This window comes from Engraulis encrasicolus, chromosome 23, assembly GCF_034702125.1.
Source record: "Engraulis encrasicolus isolate BLACKSEA-1 chromosome 23, IST_EnEncr_1.0, whole genome shotgun sequence".
In the NCBI taxonomy this organism is placed as follows: Eukaryota; Metazoa; Chordata; class Actinopteri; order Clupeiformes; family Engraulidae; genus Engraulis; species Engraulis encrasicolus.
The window spans coordinates 10368626-10388535 of NC_085879.1; the positions used below are offsets into that span (position 1 = coordinate 10368626).

At 42.9% G+C, this 19910-nt stretch overlaps 1 protein-coding gene across 1 annotated transcript in view; it reads left to right on the forward strand.

Annotated features, from left to right (window-relative positions):
• Positions 1-19910, forward strand: part of sytl4 (synaptotagmin-like 4) — a 29187-nt gene that overhangs the window by 2093 nt on the left and 7184 nt on the right. Inside the window, exons 2-13 of the mRNA XM_063190479.1 lie at positions 3358-3491; positions 3767-3982; positions 4344-4453; positions 5580-5724; positions 6401-6538; positions 7454-7580; positions 8785-8884; positions 9609-9724; positions 10715-10804; positions 12140-12321; positions 13469-13571; positions 19707-19868. Of these exons, the coding sequence (XP_063046549.1) occupies positions 3385-3491; positions 3767-3982; positions 4344-4453; positions 5580-5724; positions 6401-6538; positions 7454-7580; positions 8785-8884; positions 9609-9724; positions 10715-10804; positions 12140-12321; positions 13469-13571; positions 19707-19868 (1596 nt within the window). The 5' untranslated portion in view covers positions 3358-3384. The remainder of the gene's footprint in view (positions 1-3357; positions 3492-3766; positions 3983-4343; positions 4454-5579; positions 5725-6400; positions 6539-7453; positions 7581-8784; positions 8885-9608; positions 9725-10714; positions 10805-12139; positions 12322-13468; positions 13572-19706; positions 19869-19910) is intronic.

Consider the following 19910-nt stretch of genomic DNA (forward strand, 5'->3'; position numbering starts at 1 on the left):
AGCCGAAGAGCGAGAGAGAGGGAGAGTGGATGCCAAGAGAGGTGGAGAAGGGTGGATGGAGAAATGGAAAGAGCAAAAGATGGAGGAATGATGGTGGGAAGAGAGAGAGACAGAGAGGTGAAAAGATGAATGGACAAGGGGAGAGGAGGGAGGTGGATGGTGAGAGGTGTAAGTGAATTGTAGAGAGACATTTCCATACCCTAGTAGTCTCTTGCTATGTTGGCATTCGTGCGTTCTTCATTCCTTCATTGTTTACTTATCTCCTCAAATGCAAAGATAAGGTATCGTTTACACAGGGAGACCCAAGCATGCAAAAGCAGAACTGGTTTGGATGTAAATCATACCTATAGTATGCAGTGTACGGTGCTTTGTGCTATATACTGTATGATTGTTGGAGCATGGCTGTAGGAAATACATGATTAATGAGCAAGATAAAGCCTATGTGCTTTTCACAGTAAGGAAGCTGTATGTTGAGATAAGGTGCAAGCTCAACACAATCTTCAAAAATCAAAAAAAAAAGAAAGAAAAGTCTGACGTGAGGTTCAAATAGCTTTATCAACTAATGCAAAAAAGGACCAAAACATTTAAAGGGCTGCCACGCATGGGCTACACTGCCACAATGTCAGGGCTAACAACTCTTCTTTCAGTGTGAAGGATGTCAAGAAGCATGGTGGTACAACATTAGTAAACCTTCCAGTTCCTCATTCATGCAGTAGAGCTGAGCTATCAACCTAGACCTTAAGCTCAGTGGTATCATGTCTGTGCTCCCATGCCAAAGGGTTGCTGTGTTTTGGAGGTCGCGAGTTTGAGCCTCAAGTGGCGGACTGCTCAAGACAACCTCGGTTACACCCATTGAAAATGACCCAGTCGCGGTAAAATGTTTTTGTACATGTCATTAATGTGTGTGCGCCATGATTGACACCAGATTATATCGTAAAGGCGTGCTCAAAATAAACTTGCACTGACCGCCCCAGCAACAGCAAGATCTGGTAGTGATTAGAGGGTGTGTGGATTCATAACACTGCTGATTCCTCTCTGAACTTAAAACGTGTGTTGACTGCACATTGCAAAGCAAGACACAGCAGCTATCCAATTATATATCAGCACCCACAACCTTTAATACATGACTGTTAATGACAGTTACAGATGCTGTGTTTGAAAGTTTATGGCACGTTAGTAAAGAAAAATATCATCATCAAGGTCATTATTGCAAGTGAAATATCCTTACTAGCAGGCTTGTACGAAATTCCGAATGGAAAGAATTTCAATTCAAATTAATGCCATAATACGAACACTAGGTGGTGCCATTACCTTGAATTTCTTTGAATTTAATATACAACACCCATTGAAAGTACATAGAACACCACCACCTATTGTTCGTATTATGGCATTACTTTGAATTGAAATTCTTTCCATTCGGAATTTCGTACAAGCCTGCTTACTAGGTATGGCAATAGGACTTATACTGTATGTACCTGTAAGTAGATGACATTTCAGCTGAGATGGCACTGGCACTGGGTAGGTACTAAGCATGGTGTGGTAGAAGGGTCCTGTGCGGACCACTTTATCACACTGTGTCCCTCTTTGTCTGGCACCTGGATTATTGTTTTTGTGAATATATGGGCATCCCAACCTCCAAACGCCACTGGCACCTATATGGGAATGGAAATCCACATGTGCATCATTTTGAATAAAAGTTGATTAGGGCAACGCCTCATTATCATGGAGGTTGGAACAGTCAGTGGAGTGGGAGGAACTGATCAACTGATCTACCGAGATGCCGACTGAGCCAAAAACACTCCCAGAACAAAGTTGATGAATCACTGCCAGGGCCGGATTAACGGCAGTCATGGGTGAGCGGTTAGGGCGTCAGACTTGCATCCCAGAGGTTGCCGGTTCGACTCCCGACCCGCCAGGTTGGTTGGGGGAGTAATCAACCAGTGCTCTCCCCCATCCTCCTCCATGACTGAGGTACCCTGAGCATGGTACCGTCCCACCGCACTGCTCCCCATGGGGCGCCACTGAGGGCTGCCCCCTTGCACGGGTGAGGCATAAATGCAATTTCGTTGTGTGCAGTGTTCACTTGTGTGCTGTGGAGTGCTGTGTTACAATGACAATGGGAGTTGGAGTTTCCCAATGGGCTTTCTTTCTTCTTCTTCTTTTAGATGTGGCTGCAGCCTAGGGGCCTCCACCTGCTAGGGGGACGCCGATTGGCCAAAAGTTACAAATTGCTTGTAATTATGGCACAGTCTATGTAAATCTCTTGCGAAATTTTCCTTCTGGGGGGGCCCACAGCAAACTGTAGCCTAGGGGCCCCAGCCCATCTTAATCCGGCCCTGATCACTGCACACTGGTGGACTTTTTTTCTTATTTCAATGAACAACGCATTTTGACAATGCTTCCAAAAAACCACTCCCATCCACATCACCACAGACAAAACTGTAATCAGAAGCAGGAAGATTAGTCAGCTCTGTAAGCAGTGCTATGCAATGTAGTTGCAAGTCATTTAGCTTTATTGGACAGGCGGAATTTAGTTACAATAACCCAGTTTGAAGCAAACCATACACTGCAGGAAGCCATACCGGTACCCAAGCTGTATTGGTGGCTGCTCCTGTTGTTTTGTGACCCGAATGTACAGTAGTTGACTGGCATGCACTATTCCATTCCTTTTCACTTACATTATGTGTGTTGTCCCAGGGTGTCCCTCCCAGCATCAGAGAGTAAATAAAGTACTGTGCCAAGTGGTTCTTCTTGGTACCTAGGGGTGGGCGATATGACAAAAATGTTGTATCACGTTTTTTTAACATGAAATCTCGATTTCGATTTTTTATCACGATCTTCCATCCAAAAAATAAAAACAACAAAAAACAACTTTCATATACTTGCAATTTGTAATTTTTGCAGTCAATAAAATGTAAACACACTGATGATACGCTCATAAAGTACAATTGGAATACAATAATGTAAAGAATAAAGTGAAGACAACAACACAAGTGAGAAAACGTCACTCTGATACTGATAATAAACATCCTCACTGCAAGACGATCTATACGATTTCTCCACTTTTGCAGATTCGAGACGATCTTTTACTCAATATCACGATTCACGATTTAATATCGTCATATCGCTCTCCCCTATTGGTACCCTTGTGAACTTACTTAACACAGGGTATGCAACTAATTTATTTGATACAGTATAGCTAACAGTGTGTGGGCTCATTAGAATTTGTTGGCGCTGCAAAAGATTAGATCAAATATGTGAGTAGGCATTTACAGTACTTCTTGAATTCTAATGTGTGCGCGTGCGTGCGCGCGCGTGCGTGCGTGCGTGCGTGCGTGCGTGTGTGTGTGTGTTCAGGTAGCTGGGTGAGAGCAGTGTGGCAGGATGCTGGAGGTGAACGTGGCGTACCTGACGGAGTCAGAGCGGGAGCTCATCCTGGACGTGCTGAGGAGAGATGAGGAGCTGCGACGAGTGGAGGAGATGAGGGTCAGGTAGGAGAACGCCTTCCCTCATATGAAAATATAACTTAATTGTTTTGCAAATGTAAATTCTTAGATTGCTTCACAAAATATGTCATGTTTCATGCGAAACTGCATAACATTAAAATTATATCGGGGGCCGGATAAGACGGCCTCGCAGCCCCAGTCCATAGGTTCCCCACATGATGTAGAGAGCAATCCGAGATGGAAAAACTACTATGCGCTGCTTTAATGACCTTTACTCTCGGATTTCCTGTGACCTTAATGACCCCGCATTGTGACCACAGGAGGCTGAAGCAGGAGATGCTGGACGTGAAGCGGCGGGGTGCCAAGCGGGGCAGCGGCAAGTACAGTGAGCGCAGCTGCGGGCGCTGCCAGGAGCCCCTGGGCAGGACGCTGGGCACAAGCAGCCAGTGCCACTCCTGCAAGCACCACGTCTGCCGCAACTGCCGCCTGGTCAAGCCCAACGGCTCCTGGGCGTGCACCGTGTGTGCCAAAGAAGTGTAAGATGTTTACTTGGAATCTATTTATTTTGTGTGGGTGTGCGTGTGTGGATGTGTGTTTGAGTGTGTATTTGTGTGTTCAAGTGTGCGTTTCATTCTGTTCCTCATAGAACAGGGAGTTTGTTAGTTAGTATTTTCAGGGACCTTTTTGGAAAATTCACCATGCATTAGTGCTTGTATTCTAGAGACAGAGTGTGTATGAGTTTCCTAAGGTGACCTAAACAAACAGGCCCCCCATGTTGAAAGTGGAAAACAAATAGGCCACTGGAAAAGGAAGTTATGTGGAGTTGGTAAATGTTTAACCGCTGCTGTATGGTGTGCTGTGTGTGTGGCTGTGTGCTTATTGTGCTTGCCTCATCAGGGATGTGAAGAAGAGCTCAGGAGACTGGTTCTACGACACAAGGGTGAACCGCTTCTCCACAGCACCGGGACACGACATCGTCCGAGCCTCACTCAAGAAGCGGCCCACCAGTGAGTATGGGGGGTGGGAGACTGTGTGTGTGTGTGTGTGTGTGTGTGTGTGTGTGTGTGTGTGTGTGTGTGTGTGTGTGTGTGTGTGTGTGTGTGTGCACGCGCGTGTGCGTCCGTGTGTGTGTTCATTCCTGTAATTTGGGCACACAGAGCACAGAATGAAAGTGCCCCATCAGTGTAGGAATGAGTGTGTGCACGTGTGTGTGTGTTTGTTTGTGTGTGTGTGTGTGCGTGATCTCTGAGGAACAGGAAGGTGTGAGCTGATCTCAGTGCTTCCTGTGGAATGCAGCGGATGTGGCTGATTTGCCTTTGCAAAATTCCTCCAAGTCTCACTAGTTTCCGAAACTGGTGGTTAGTCATCAGTTTATGCAGTATGTAGTAAACATTGGTGGTTGTCTGATGTTATTTATAGTCTTATAATTGCTTTTGTGGTACGGTATGTTTGTTTAGTACCATATTGCAGCATGTTTTCCCCAAGATTTTGCCATCAAGGGACCATAAAGTTTATTTTATCTAGGGTATCTCTTCTGAGGTTTCATCATGCTAAGATTAAATAAATATTGACTGAGTGGGATCCCTCGTGCTATAGCCTGGGAGTGTCACATCAAGAGTTAGAACATCAAGATCAACAGCAGTGTGTGTGACTGGGCCCCAACTTTGGCAGACAAGACCCAAGAAAAGCAGAAGGAAACGGAGTGCTTCAGAGGGTTTATTAGTTAAATCAGTGCAAAGAATGAGGAGCTTTTGTGGATTCAAACATGCATGATGCACAGTATTATTATATTTATTATTCAAACTTTGGACAGCATGCAAGGGAGCATTTACATATCACTGTACTGTCCATATACAATAAATATTTTCTATTCTGTTCTATTCTTTTCTAAGTTGAGCTTAACACTTGTGGGGACGCGGTGTGGCTCAATGAGCTAAGACGTCGTACCATTACAACGGCAAACCATGTTCGATTCCAGCCTGGGGTCCTTTGCCAATCCTTTCCCTTTCTCTCCCCACTCATTTCCTGTCACGATATATCACTGTCCGGTCTTAAATAAAGGCACGCCCCAAACGCACCAAAACATAGAGTATCTTTAAAAAAAAACAACACTTCTCTTCACTGTCTGTGTAGATAAGAAGCGTGAGACCACTGGAGAGGTGCTCCTGAGCAGTGCTGACCTGAAGCCCAGCCAGACTGCCCCCAACCCTGCGGCCCCCAGCCCAGCTGCTCCAGTCCCACGGCCCAGAAAGAAGGACCATGCACCCTCCAACAAGGGGTGAGGATCTAAGAGAATGATTCCAGTTTGAAGCTTGCTATATAATGGAGAATTGTGTTTTTGGAGCAGTAGGACAGTGGTTCTCAACCTTTTTTTGCACCAACGCCCCCTTGACCTCATCATAAGCCTCCAAATGCCCCTTTGACCTTATCATAAGCCTCCCAATGCCCCCTCAAACACCACCCTGGGATGTGGCCTGCCACAAGGGGGTGCCCAAGCTGAATAGAGCGGAATGGCGGATATGTGTGTTTTTATACAGCATTAATGAACATTAAGTAGTTGTAATTGTATGATGACTTGTATACTCAAGTCCATCTCAAGTGTAATGTATAACACCTAGATTTTACATGCAACAAGTTCCACTGTCATGATGGCAGACAAAACATCAGGTCTATTGGAAATGAGGATTCCGAAAAACCATTGTGCATAATGTCCGGTGATTTGCTGTCCCATAGTGTAGTGAAGCCATGCGTGATTATCAGCACACCAAAATGTACACGTATGTGGGGTATGAACCACATTGAAATGTACAAGGCCATATGCAGGGGGGAAACGCTTGGGAATAGCTGTTCAGATAACCCCAGACATTATTTATTTGTTTTTTTGTTTTGTTTTGGGTTGTCCAATGTAACTAAATGTGCTCTATAAATGAAATTGACTTGCGTAATAATCCCAGGCAGTTGCTGGAGGTAGTGGAGGAGCCGGAGTGTCAGGATCCCCAGAGGAGCGATACGGAGTCAGCAGAGAAGAGCAGCCTCTGCAGCAGCAACCGCACAGACACAGAGTCCTCACACAGCACACCAGCCCTCACCCGGTGAGCACGCCATATGTGAAATAGACAGACAAGTAGCGCCTCAGTAGATGCAGTGAGTCTTGACAAAGATGTTAGCTTGAGGGTTTATTTTAAGTCGAGATAGCACAGACATCAAGTCCTTACACAGCATCCCAGCCCTCACCAGGTGAGCATGCCATGTGCTCATTACATAGACAGTGGTAGATATGTCAAGGCAAATATGGTAGATGGGTATGCCAAGATAGCTTATTTATAAAGTCTAAAATCTAAAGAGTCCTCCCACAGCACTCCAACTGCTCCTGGTATGCAACCTATGCAGCCAAATCACAACACCATCTGGCTAGAGAAGGGCCAAAACAAAATATGTCAAAACAAATTTGGTAGATGGATATGCCAAGGTATGTGGTGCTAGGCAAGGTTATTTATACAGCCCACGTCATACCCGGAGGGAATAAGTTTGAGACTACATGCAGTAGGTGTGTGTTTATTGCATTTGTACACCTTCTGGCCCGTCACAGTGACAAATGGGATCCACTTTCACTTAGATTTTTACCTCCTTCATTGCAGATACCAAAAGCTCATGTGCTCATGTCCACACATGGGGACGATTCACTTTCACTTTTGTTGTCGCTGTCTATAGTTACCGGTTATGTCAGAGATTCCCCCAGCTTCACAACAAACATCTTGTAACACCTTGACTATGTGCCTTGAAAAGATAAAAAAATATGTGCTAAGTGCAACTGTAAGTTGCTGAATTTAAGTTGATTCACCAAAATGTATATGTTTAGGATTTTCATATCATATTTCTTATGAAAATGCGTAGATTAGTCTGTCAATTTATCATATTCACCTGTCTCTGAAAACAGCTAGCCCTCTCCCACCTTGACTACGGAAGATTTTGCAGGAAACACTGACTGTGCTTATGTGTCCCCATAGGAGGGCCCCTGCGTCTCCCCGTCTCAGTCCTGCCGGCTCCACAGCCTCCAGCCTCTCAGCAGCTCCCACCAAGGCCAGCAGGTCCCCCAGCCCTCTACGCAAGACTACACAGGACAAGTCAGAGACTGTAAGCACCACGCATCCCTCCAGCACTTTATACCTATAATAGTAATAATAATAATGCTAATAATAATTTATATTAAATAATAATAATAATAATGATAATAATAGTAATGATATAATAATGAAAACAATAATAATTGTTGTTATTGTTATTTTCTATTTATAAAATCATATACAGTATAGCATGTAGCTCTTAGTGCTTGTGCAGTCAGATTAATAAGAAGCAACAATCAGCAAAATTAAAAACAACAACAAATAGTATAGGGCGGATTAAATGTTCACTCCAGCCATGTCAACTTAAGTCCGTGATCTATCCTGTTTTTAAATATTGTGGGTCCATTATATTGACAATATACATTAGGCCTATATACCTATTCCTATTATCTATGCAACATCCATGGAGTGGTACAGTGCACTCATCTTGTCTATGTCAGCTTTAGTCCTTGATCTATGTTGCTACCGTATTCAAGTAAGCGTACATGTAGTGCATTCAATTTGCTGCCCCTATGGACTGAAAATACATGAAGAGGTGGCAGTCTCTCTCTGGAGACAGCAGACGGAAAGCACTTGTTGATAAACCTGGTTTAGTGACCCCCAAGGTAGTTGTAAACCCTATTAGTGTAAGAATGCACATTATTAGCTGGATGGCAAGAGACCTTTTGATTAAAAAAAGTTTAATAACAAGAATGTCATCAGCACACAGAACAAAAGCACAAGTTCACTGCCTTTAACAGTTTATTAGAGCGGAGTGGGTCTACTTTCACAGTCATAACATGAAGCATTGTGAAGCATTGTTTTAATTTGAACAGCAGGGAAGTGGGTAACAATAGTCCCTAATCGCATATTCAAATCTCTTCCAAACCTCGTTCTCTGCAATAAACATGCAGTTCACTTTTCTTTTATGAAGTTGCAGTGCTACTTGGCCACATTTACATTAAACATGTAACTGCATTACTGTACAAGCACTTCACACTACCCACACTCCACCTATGCACAACAAAGGCTGACCAACTGCAATTTCACTGTCATATTTCACAGTATTTCTAAGCATGTGACAACTAAACATCCTCACATATTGCATTCTGGCGATGATATCCCTGTTCTGTAAGGGTCTTTGGATTAAAATGTCTCCTAAATGTTCTGTAATGCAATTTAATATGAACATCTGTAACAAATAAACATCCTTGAATCCCTCTCAACTCTGCCAGGCCTCTCTGAGGCATCAGCTGAATCTGTCGCCCAACCTGGTGGAATCTGATGTAGACGGCCTTTTCAAGAGGAGTGTCAGACGGGTGCACAAAATCTCAGGTACACTAGCGCGCCCCTGCATGACGATTCTGTGAGTTGCATTATTTGTAAATGGGGATTGTTGGAAGTTAGATCAATCATGTTGAGACACACAACATCTCTCCGATATATCCCTGTGGTCCCTTGTTCACAAATGGTGATCATAATGAGCAATTTTAGGTCAAACATGATAATTAGCTGTGGCCATATTAACTCGGACAACTTGCACTTAAAGGTGCACTATGTAATATTTCTAGTGGTTGATTTCCAGAATCCATGCTGCCCATTCACAACTGTTACCTTTTTCACGAATACGCTCCACCACCATCCAATTAAGTATATGACTGAAAAAGTTGCATTTTTCCTACATGAAAAGTTGGATATTCTCCATGTCCGCATTTTGAATTTTCAGAAATGGCTCCAAAACGTATGGTCATACTTGAAAATATTAGTCTACTACTAAGTAAATATTGATGAAAAGATCAAATTTGGCAATAGGCAGAACAGTTTCAATGAGCAGCATAGTTGCAATACCTACTCTGGTCACAATCCTACACAGTGCACCATTAAATGTTTGACACTTTCACAAAATGCATGTATGTAAGTATGTAGGCATAATGATATACTCATATATTGATTTGTGCAAGGTATGTTATGCGTTACTGCTGTGCACTTCAATTTCCTTTGCCATTAATAAGGTATCTCCATCTTACGCTACTGTGTCTCATCTTTCTTGTCTTTTCAGACTGTCGTCCTGTATCAACAATTGACCTGCGGGCAGATGGGACCAGTTCCAGCTCCACTCTCGGGTCAACGGGGATGGGGGACAGGTGCAAGTCTGTGCCAGGCCTCAATGTCTCTGTACGTCAAGTCACACTTCACCACTATATTTATTCAGAAGCATTTTATGAATGGGCAACTCCCATGCTCATTGTAACATAGCACTCCACAGCACACAGTGCTCACTTCACACAACGAAATTGCATTTACCGGTATGTTCTCACCTGTGCAAGGGGGGCACCCCAAGGGAGCATCGCTAAGGGACGGTACCATGCTCAGGGTACCTCAGTCATGAAGGAGGATAGGGGACAGCACTTGTCAATTACCCCCCCCACCTGTAACCTGTCGGATTGGAAGTCAAACTGGCAACCCTTGGGCTATATGTCTGATGCCCTGATCCGCTTACCCACGACTGCCCTGCCCTGACTGATTATACACTTCATTACATTACATGATAACATTAGCACAACATGCATTTTATTATGACATATGCACCCCACAGACAAAAATGGACACAGGGTGAGGCAACTAGAAAGCTATCCAACTAAATTAAATATGTGGACACAGAAAATATGTATTAAAAAGTGAAAAACTTGATCATATTAAATAAACATAGACAAAGAAGCAAATCATTATATTTTGGTCACGTCCAAATGAGCAGCCTCGTGAGAGCATGTTTTGAGTTGTGGTGGATATTTGCACATTACTTTGCATAATTGGTTGTCTGTGAAAGTGCTGTTGTTCTGCACCTGTGGAGGAGTTTTCATGTTGTGTTCAGGGTCGGATTAAGATGTCCTGGGCTTCCTAGGCTGTGGGCCCCCAAAAGACAAATTTCACGACAAATGTACATAGACAGTGTCATAATTACTAACTAGGAATTAAGGATAACCTGTCTACCAACAATATTTCATCTTGTCACAATAGTTTCACAATCTGTTTCCACTTTTGGCCAGTCGGCGGGCCCCTGGCAGATGGGACCCAAGGCTGCAGCCATACATAGCCGCCCCAAGGCTGCAGCCATACATAGCCTATGCATTTATCTGGCCCTGCTTGTGTTGATGTGTTGAATAGGATGATGAGGAAGATGAAGACATCGACAACCTGGTCAACATCTACACGAGGAAGATGGGGGACAGCACCTCGAGTCTCCGCAGCTCACAAGTAAATTCAACCATTTGATTTTCTTTCCTCTTTCTTTCTTTCTTTCTTTCTTTCTTTCTTTCTTTCTTTCTTTCTTTCTTTCTTTCTTTCTTTCTTTCTTTCTTTATGTCTGTCTTTATGTCTGTCTTTCTTTCTTTCTTTCTACAAATATCACATTTACTTCTAGACACTTATTGTACTTAGATAGACGGTAGGCTACTCAGGTGGACTAACTGCTAAGGTCAAACTTGTATCACATGTGCACAGTGTTCAGTTTAGTCCTATGGTGATGTAGAAGTACAGTAGAATTGATCAAGGACATGGGCAAAAATTAGAAATGGGTCTAGCAAAAAATCATGTGCTTGTATTACTAAAACAGTTATTCATGAGTATTTTCTGATTGACTGAACCCGATTTGGGTGCACATAGGCCCACCCCAGCCTTAATAATCTTTTTTTTTCTTTTTTTTGATGCTTTTCCTGATCTTTTATCAGGAATTTCTGAAAATGCATGTATAAACCCACTGTCCACAAAAACTGTGTGCGATAGCGTGATCTGGTAGCACGCACCACACTATTGTGCTCTGCATGATGTCCTGCTTTTAGTCCTATGCCAGTCACAGCTCTGTTGTTCCCTGTAGCAGGCCGTAGATGCAGTTCTAATGTGTGTACAGTACTGATGCATTACATGTTGGGTGGTTTTCCAACTTCCTTCCTTCCTGCTCCCTTCCCTTCCCCTCCTCAGTCATCAGTCCTCCCTCCTCATCCTATGGGCATACAGTAGGTTTGCATAAGGGACCCAACACAACCTATACTCTCAGAACACAATTATAGACCCTATACTACTACTACCAATATTACAGTTTTATTGCAATGTAAAACATGTTGAGTTGATTCATTTTGGTGGCCTCATTACTACAAGGGGGGGGATATACAGGTACACAGTGTGCCAAAAATGTGTGCACCCTGGGCACTATGATGAACATGTACAGTGAGGCGAGCTACTATGACTGATAGCTGATATACTGGTGACATGTTTGGGTCCTTTTTAACTTCCTTCCTTCCTCTTCTCCTCAACCCTCAACACAATATAGCATATCATTTTTTTGTTTGTTATAAACTTCTTTTTCTTTCCTCTAGTCCTATGTACTACCAATGATAACCGATATAATGTCTTGGGGGTTCTGTGATCATTTATTATCACCCCCCCCCCTCTCCCTACCAGAGCAGCACCCTGGCCATCATGATGAGCATGTACAGTGAGGCAGGGGGCAGCAATTAATGGCAGACGTAATATATTGGGCGTTTTTGAACATCTTTCCAACTTCTCTCTATCACCCCCTCCCCTCTCCTACAGAGCAGCACCCTGGGCAGCATGATGAGCGTGTACAGTGATGCGGGGGACTATGACACTGTGGAGGTGACGGGGGACCTGGTGTTTTTGCTGCGCTTCGAGGAGCGCAGCCAGACCCTCTCAGTGGTGGTCAAGGAGTGCAGGGGTCTGGCCTACGCAGACGAAGTCAAGAAGAAGTGCAACCCGTGAGTATGGGGGTCGAGTGTGTGCGTGCGTGTGCCTGTGCGTGTGTGTGTTACTGTTACAGTTAGTTCAACATTTGTGTGTGCATGTGTGTGTACATGTGCATGTGCTACTGTTAATGAAACGTGTGTGTGTGTGTGTGTGTGTGTGTGTGTGTGTGTGTGTGTGTGTGTGTGTGTGTGTGTGTGTGTGTGTGTGTGTGTTATCTGTGTGTGTTATCTGTGTGTGTGTGTTATCTGTGTGTGTGCTTATGTTTCTAGCTGGCGCTTTCTTTCAAGCAAAGTGCAAAATTATAAGTGCCAAAAGGAAGCCCAGTTAATCAACTAGAAATCTAGTTAACCGACATTTTGATAAACAAATAGCAAACAAAATTGTGATATGTGTATGTGGGTTACATTGTATCCGTCGAAGGTAGAATTATAGAATCAGGATGGATTTTCCATGCCAGTGTTGCTATGGTTAATGTGTGTCGAGAGATATCTTTGTTGTCGAGGGAATGCTCTGTGTGCACTTAATGCACTGTGGAAATAAATTGGCCATGTCCTTCCTGGTTCAGCCTGAGGGGGTGATCTTGCAGCATCCAAGGCTCTGCCTGCCTGTTGGGCCTGTGGGTATTCTCAGACTCCAGGTATAATTTGAAATGGTCTGTTGCACGTACGAACATACTCCACTCTCCTTTCCTCTGCCCGCAAGAAAAAAAGACAAAATCTCCACTTGTGGAGAAGGGGTGAACTCAGCAGGTGAATTCATTTAGAGTCAGCCAGAGAAATTACTTTATCAGATATTTTTTTTCTGCTTTCCCTGAGTCGGAACATGGTGTCCTACTTTTTCAGCCTTTCTAGTCTAAGGCGATTCTGTTTGTGCGAGGAATCAGGTTGGATGGAGTGCAGTACTGTGGGTTCAGAAGACACTCTCCACACAGGCACTCATTCACACCTGCACATCAAATGATGTCTCATCTGTCTGCTTCTCTCTCTCTTTCTCTCTCTCTCTCTCACTCTCTCTCGCTCTGTCGTTCTCTCTCTCTTTCTCTCTCTCTCTCTCACTCTCTCTCGCTCTGTCGCTCTCTCTTTCTCTCTATTCTATCTTTCTATTCCTTTTTCTCTCTCTATTTTCTCCCCCTCTCTCTCTGTCCTTCTCTCTGCACAGATATGTGAAGTGCTACCTCCTGCCAGACAAGTCTCGTCAGGGAAAGAAAAAGACGGCCATCAAACGCAACACCGTCAACCCTGTCTTCAACGAGACCCTTAAGGTAGTGATGCTTCAAGACAATCTTGACTTTACCTGACACATGAGAAAGAGGAAACCTACTCCATGTTCAATGATTTGTGTGCTCAATTAGCTAATCAGCTATTTCAGTAAGTAATTGACTGAAATCCAAATAGTACAAGGATACTGAAGGGGGTACTGACTTAATGCTAGGATATGTGTCCTTAATAAACTACCACACACTGCAAGATCTAAAGATTCTTGGACGTAAAGTAAGCAGTGCGTTCCTTTTTTCAACCTCAGTTTTCAAATCCTGTGCCACAATGAATAATGGCAACAGCCTGTTGTGGAGCACAAACAAACAACAACATTATTCTCACACCTGCATGGCATCTTATTAGCTGCCTCGGCGCGATGAGAAATGTGTTTGTTTTTCTGAAAAGCCGTGGCTGGCCAGGCCAGTGAGCAAATAGCAGTTTGCAGCTGACTAAAAGGTGACGATGATGCAGGAGGATAGCTATAATTATAAATTCTTGATTACTGCTCTGACTGGCCTGCTAAAACCCACCAACCAGTGAAGCCGACTGCATAGGACAAAGAGGTCAGTTGTCCCGGTCCAGGGGGAGAGGGGGCCCCTAACTGGGTCCTCATTACATCGCATATATTAGGTGGGGGCCCTTTTGGATGACTTTGTCCCAGGCCAGGCCAAAGCTGTCAGCGGCCCTGCCACCAACCGCTTTTCTACAACACCTCATTTTGTAGAGAGCCGTGTCTGTTTATAATACATGCACTCTACCGTCATTGGTGCAGTGGGTCGGGATCATATCCGTTATGCCCTGCTGATGTAGCGCTGTGAAGCGAATGCCTGTAATTATAAACGCGTGATTACTGAGTCCACATGGCGGCCTGAGTCGCAATTAGATGACCTTTTAGCGAGCTGCTGTGGCAAGCACGGCAGTGTTGTAATGCGGACGATAAGTACACACACACACACACACACACACACACACACACACACACACACACACACACACACACACACACACACACACACACACACACACACACACACACACACTCAGGGCTATCATCTGGCATGCACGCCAGTCAGACAAATATTGATTCATACCAGGCAAGGCCCTTTTCTTCTTAATCTACAGAGCAAACAGGACTCAGCTTTTGATAGGTGTGGAGTTTGTAAGGCAGAACAAACGCGAAAGCATTCTGATGAACACCTGTAAGCACAAGAAAATGATGATTAAATGCTGATATTGCCGCAACCATAGTGTGGTCTGCCGGGAATTGTCTAAGGTGTGATTCACAAATGTCCACAAACACCACTTTCACTTCACTTTATGGATATTAATCACTTGTCTTGAATTCAACACTATCTGGTATGCTTTTAGACAAACATGATGCAAAGGACTAAGTGTTAACTGTTATCCATATCCCTGTAAAGATGATTAAAGGCTGATATTGTCACAATCAGTGAGGCCTGCAGGGAATTACGTTAAGGAAAGGGGAAGGGTTGACAAATTATTTTGCCCCACTTACTTGTCATTTTATCAATGTTAATCACTTGTCTTCCATTCAATACCATCTTGTAAGCTTGTAAGCAAATTACTAAGTCTTTACTGTTATACATATTCCAATAATGTCGCCAGTGGTGGACGAAGTACACCAGTTATGTACTTGAGTAAAAGTACAGTTACCTTGCATTGAAAACTACTCAAGTAAAAGTGAAAGTATTCACCTCACTTTTTTACTTGAGTAGAAGTACAAAAGTATCTGCCGTCAAAAATACTTAAGTACTAAAAGTAAAAAGTAAAAACTTAAAAATGAAGCCTTTGGTGCAATTTTAATATTTAAGTGTTGTAGGCCTAGTTTGGTCATATCTAATTAAATATCCTCTGATTTGCATAGGCTATACCAACATGTTAGAACTAGGCCATAACAGGCCTCAGAAACACTGTGGAGTAAGTCCATGGATGTAATAGCATCAGAAGTTCATTTTCACCTCTCTAAACATTTAATACTGACCCTAACATGCCCAAAAGAACACGTGAAAGGGTTATTAACATTAAGAATGATTAGGCTGAAATTGATTATATGCCTATTAGAACAACTACTACAATACCCCCAGCCGTAGGTCTACAGTCCAGAATAGGCCTACTTATTTGTGACAGCAAGGAGTTAGAGTAGTAGCCAATAAAGTACTTTATGTTTAATTTTTGTTATAATTATGGTTTTGGTAGACCTCTTCTTCGTAGTATTATTATTATTATGTAGTGTTTGGTTATGTTAAGGTTGGCTTAGGCCGATGTATGGACAAACAGACTTCTTGTGATTCTAAGCTACCTTTAAAGATAGGAACATCTTCATATAGGCTACTTGTAATGGTCTCTATTTGCTAGATGCCAATGATTTGCAATAGCCTACTTGATACAACTTAATTGGAACAATTATCTGTCTGATCATGAAAAAGCCTTTTGTGCCTGTGCACATCACTGGGCCAATATTTAGCCAAAGTTTTTTTTTACTTTGTTACTGTTGTTTTTTACAACCTCACTTTGGTGGTATTGCCAGTGCTTTTCATGTCCACTGTAGCCTACTGACCTGACTAAAGGGAAAGGATACATGTTGCAAGGATACATGTTGCATGTAGCCTCATTTGTAACATATGGTGGGCATGGCAATCCTCATGTAAAGAGATCCTTTACACAAGCCTCTTTTCCATAAAGTTGGTGACAGGGGAGTCTATTAGACAAGTAATTGATATCCCCAACTACTTCAGAAAATACTGCAATGTATTGAGGGGAAAGAATGCTATCATCACGGAGTTGTGCGCCTGGATGGTTTGGAATAAGCAGCATGTTTAGGCATCCTGTGTAGGCTACTTGACTCAAGAAACCAACACGCTACAAAAGCGGCAATCATGTGACTCTATTGTAAGCCACAACACAGATATAGCACAGTAAGTCAAATAAGCAGTAGGGCCTACATTAAGTATCAATTCGCTGATTATTCACTTCAAACGTGAAGCTTATCTGACAAATTTCGTCTTGTCAGGCGAGTGCAACAGCCTGCGAGCTAAACCTCTCCCCCCTCACACAACAAATACGACGTGCAGATTAATACACTCTAACAACGTTATTGTCGCCTGCTTTATTGTTTTGCTGTGCTTTCCGCATGTTACTAGAAAGTACCGTTTCTTCTTATTTCAATTCGTCTCGCAAGTCGCAACAGTGGACACATCACCGGTCTTGCTTTGCTTGCTTTACTTCTAAAATTAATTCTGTACAGTAGAGCTTGTTGTCACGTGACACATTACAACCAATCACAATGGCGAATCTCTGAGTCTGCCAATCGGATTCAGTTTCACTTTCCTCACACAAGCGTGAAATCTCAGATTTCATTTGACCAGGGCATTAAAAATGAATTAATTCACCTGCCGTGTATCGCCTTAAATAAAAAAAAAGGAACGAGTAAGGAACGAGTGTTTCTGTAAATGTAACGAAGTGAAAGTACTAAATTTCGCTTTGAAATGTAGTGAAGTAAAAGTATAAAGTCTTACCAAATAAAAATACTTGAGTAAAGTATGAAAGTATGAAAATGTTACTTAAGTACAGTAACGAATTACATTTACTTCGTTACTGTCCACCACTGCATGTCACCACTTCTTTTTAAGACCAGGGCACTGATCGAAGTAATGTGCCAACTGGAGGCACAGCAAATGGTGTGTGCATGGTGATATTGACACTACAGTATGTGTGTGGAATGCCTGTAGTAGGCGCAAGAAAACAATGATTAAATTGGCGCCATCACAGTCTAGTCTGCCGGGAATTAGTTAAGGTGCAGCACTGTGACTCACAAATGTACGGCACTCACTTTCACTTCACTTAATTCATATTAATCACTCGTCTTGAATTCAATTCGATCTGGTATGCTTTTAAACAAACAAGATTCAAAGGCCTAAGTGCTTTCTGTTATCCATGTCCCTGTAATTTCATCACTTAATTTTAAGACCAGAGCGCTGATGGAATGAACTAATCGGACAACTTTGTGAAGGTGGGAGGCGCAACGAAACAATGTGTGCATGCTGATATTGACCGTGGTTTTGGCCTGTAGGGCCTCAATTAGTTCAGAGTTGTGATAAACTAGGGAGGTGGAGGGTTGTGGTTGACAAATGAATCACTCCACTTTTTCACTCCACCGTGATCTCATTGATATTTTAGTAACTTGCATGCATCTTGTTTGTTTTAATCTTAACATATTATATGTTGAATCGAACACAATTAACCTAAATGTTTACTGCCCTACATCCTCCTAATATTTACATCACTTAGACAAGGGCAGCTATGAGTGTTCCACTGGGAGGTATCCATGTACCATGCTTGTTTGAAGCTCAACAGATTGTGTCAAATTGAAGTCAATGTTTACTGTCCTATATACACTCGCCTCCAAAAGAGTTGTCGCCTATCCATCTGTTTGGAATAACAGCTAATAACCTGACTTTCAATTTATCACTTGGCTTCAGAAGTCACTCATATGAAAGCTACAACCCTCCCGAATGAAAATGTATGTACAAAAATAAATTTCATTCACCAACGAAAGATTGACCCTTTATTGAACACAGACAGGGCAGATTTTCACAAGACAAAAGTTTTGTCGCCTATCGAACATAATGTGAAAATGAGCAGATAAGTCACTTCAAAACACTTCAAATACGCAGATTGGGTGTCATACTTAATCACAGAATCACTCTCACCTCTCCAGAAAATCAACTTTGGCCTTAGGTGTATGTTTAGGGTCATTGTAATCATGGAAAGCAACACAATGAAAATCAATGGAGTGCAATGAGAGATGGTAACATATTCGCTATTCGTAGAGCAATACATGTTTAACTTCATGATGTAATCAATGATAAAACCCCTCAAACACCTGCAGCATGCATGCAGCTCCTCATAAGAGCTGTATCTGTACCATGTTTCACTTTATGCACCATTTCTCTTTTTTCATATTCTTCATCTCCAACACCATATAGTTTTGATGCTATCAGTTCTAAAATGGTTGATCTTGGGATCTTGACTTCAGAGTATGAGTCCCATTAGCCTTCATTTTTGTCAGAATTAGGCCTGACATACTCTTGGCTGGCTTTTTTGAGACAGGACAGTGGGAGAGACTTCTTTGGTGTTAAAGGTGAAGAATTTGGAATAAATACATGGTGCCTAAAGTCAAACATGCGAGGGATACAGCTGTTATGTGGAGCTGCATGCATGCTGCTGGTGTGTGAGGGCTTTTATCATTGATTACATCATGAAGTTAAAAATGTATTGCTCTACGAATAGCAAATACAGTATGTCACCATCTCTCATTTAACTCCATTGATTTTCATTGTGTTGCTTTCCATGATTACAATGACCCTAAACATACACCTAAGGCCAAAGTTGATTTTCTGGAGAGGTGAGAGTGATTCAGTGATTAAGTATGACACCCGATCTGCATATTTGAAGATCTTGAAGATTTGAAGTGACTTATCTGCTCATTTTCACATTATGTTCGATAGGCGACAAAACTTTTGTCTTGTGAAAATCTGCCCTGTCTGTGTTCATTAAAGGGTCAATCTTTCTTTGGTGCATGAAATTAATTTTTGTACATTCATTTTCATTCGAGAGGGTTGTAGCTTTCATATGAGTGACTTCTGAAGCCAAGTGATTAATTGAAAATCAGGTTATTAGCTGTTATTCCAAACAGATGGGTAGGCGACAACTCTTTTGGAGGCGAGTGTATGCTTCATAATAATTACATCATTTAATTCTAGCACTAGTACTAGTAAGTGTTCCACGGGGACAACTGAGTAGAGGTGGGAGGGATGAGTTGTTCAGGCGGCTGCCTTAGTAATCATCACACCCTGGGGGTGCAGTGGCTCAATGAGCTAAGACGTCGTTTTATTACACCGGTGACCAGGGTTCGACTCCGTCCCGACCGAGGTCCTTTGGCGATCCTTCCCCCATCTCTCTCTACCCACTCGTTTCCTGACACACTCTCAAAACTGTCCTATCTCAAATAAAGGCAAAAAAGGCCATCCATCCATCCATCCATCCATCCATCTGATCCCATATGAATTCTCTGAATGTGTATTTCCTCTCTCTCTCTCTCTCTCTCTGTCTCCCTCCAGTACTCTATCAGTCGTTCTCAGGTGACCACGCGCACGCTGCAGCTGTCTGTGTGGCATTATGATCGGTTCGGCCGTAACGCCTTCCTGGGGGAGGTGGAGCTCCCTCTGGACTGCCACGATATCGACTCGGCTCACGAGCAGTGTGTGGCCCTCAGGGGGAAGGTGAGCACCTGACTACATGTGTGCACGCACACACACACACAC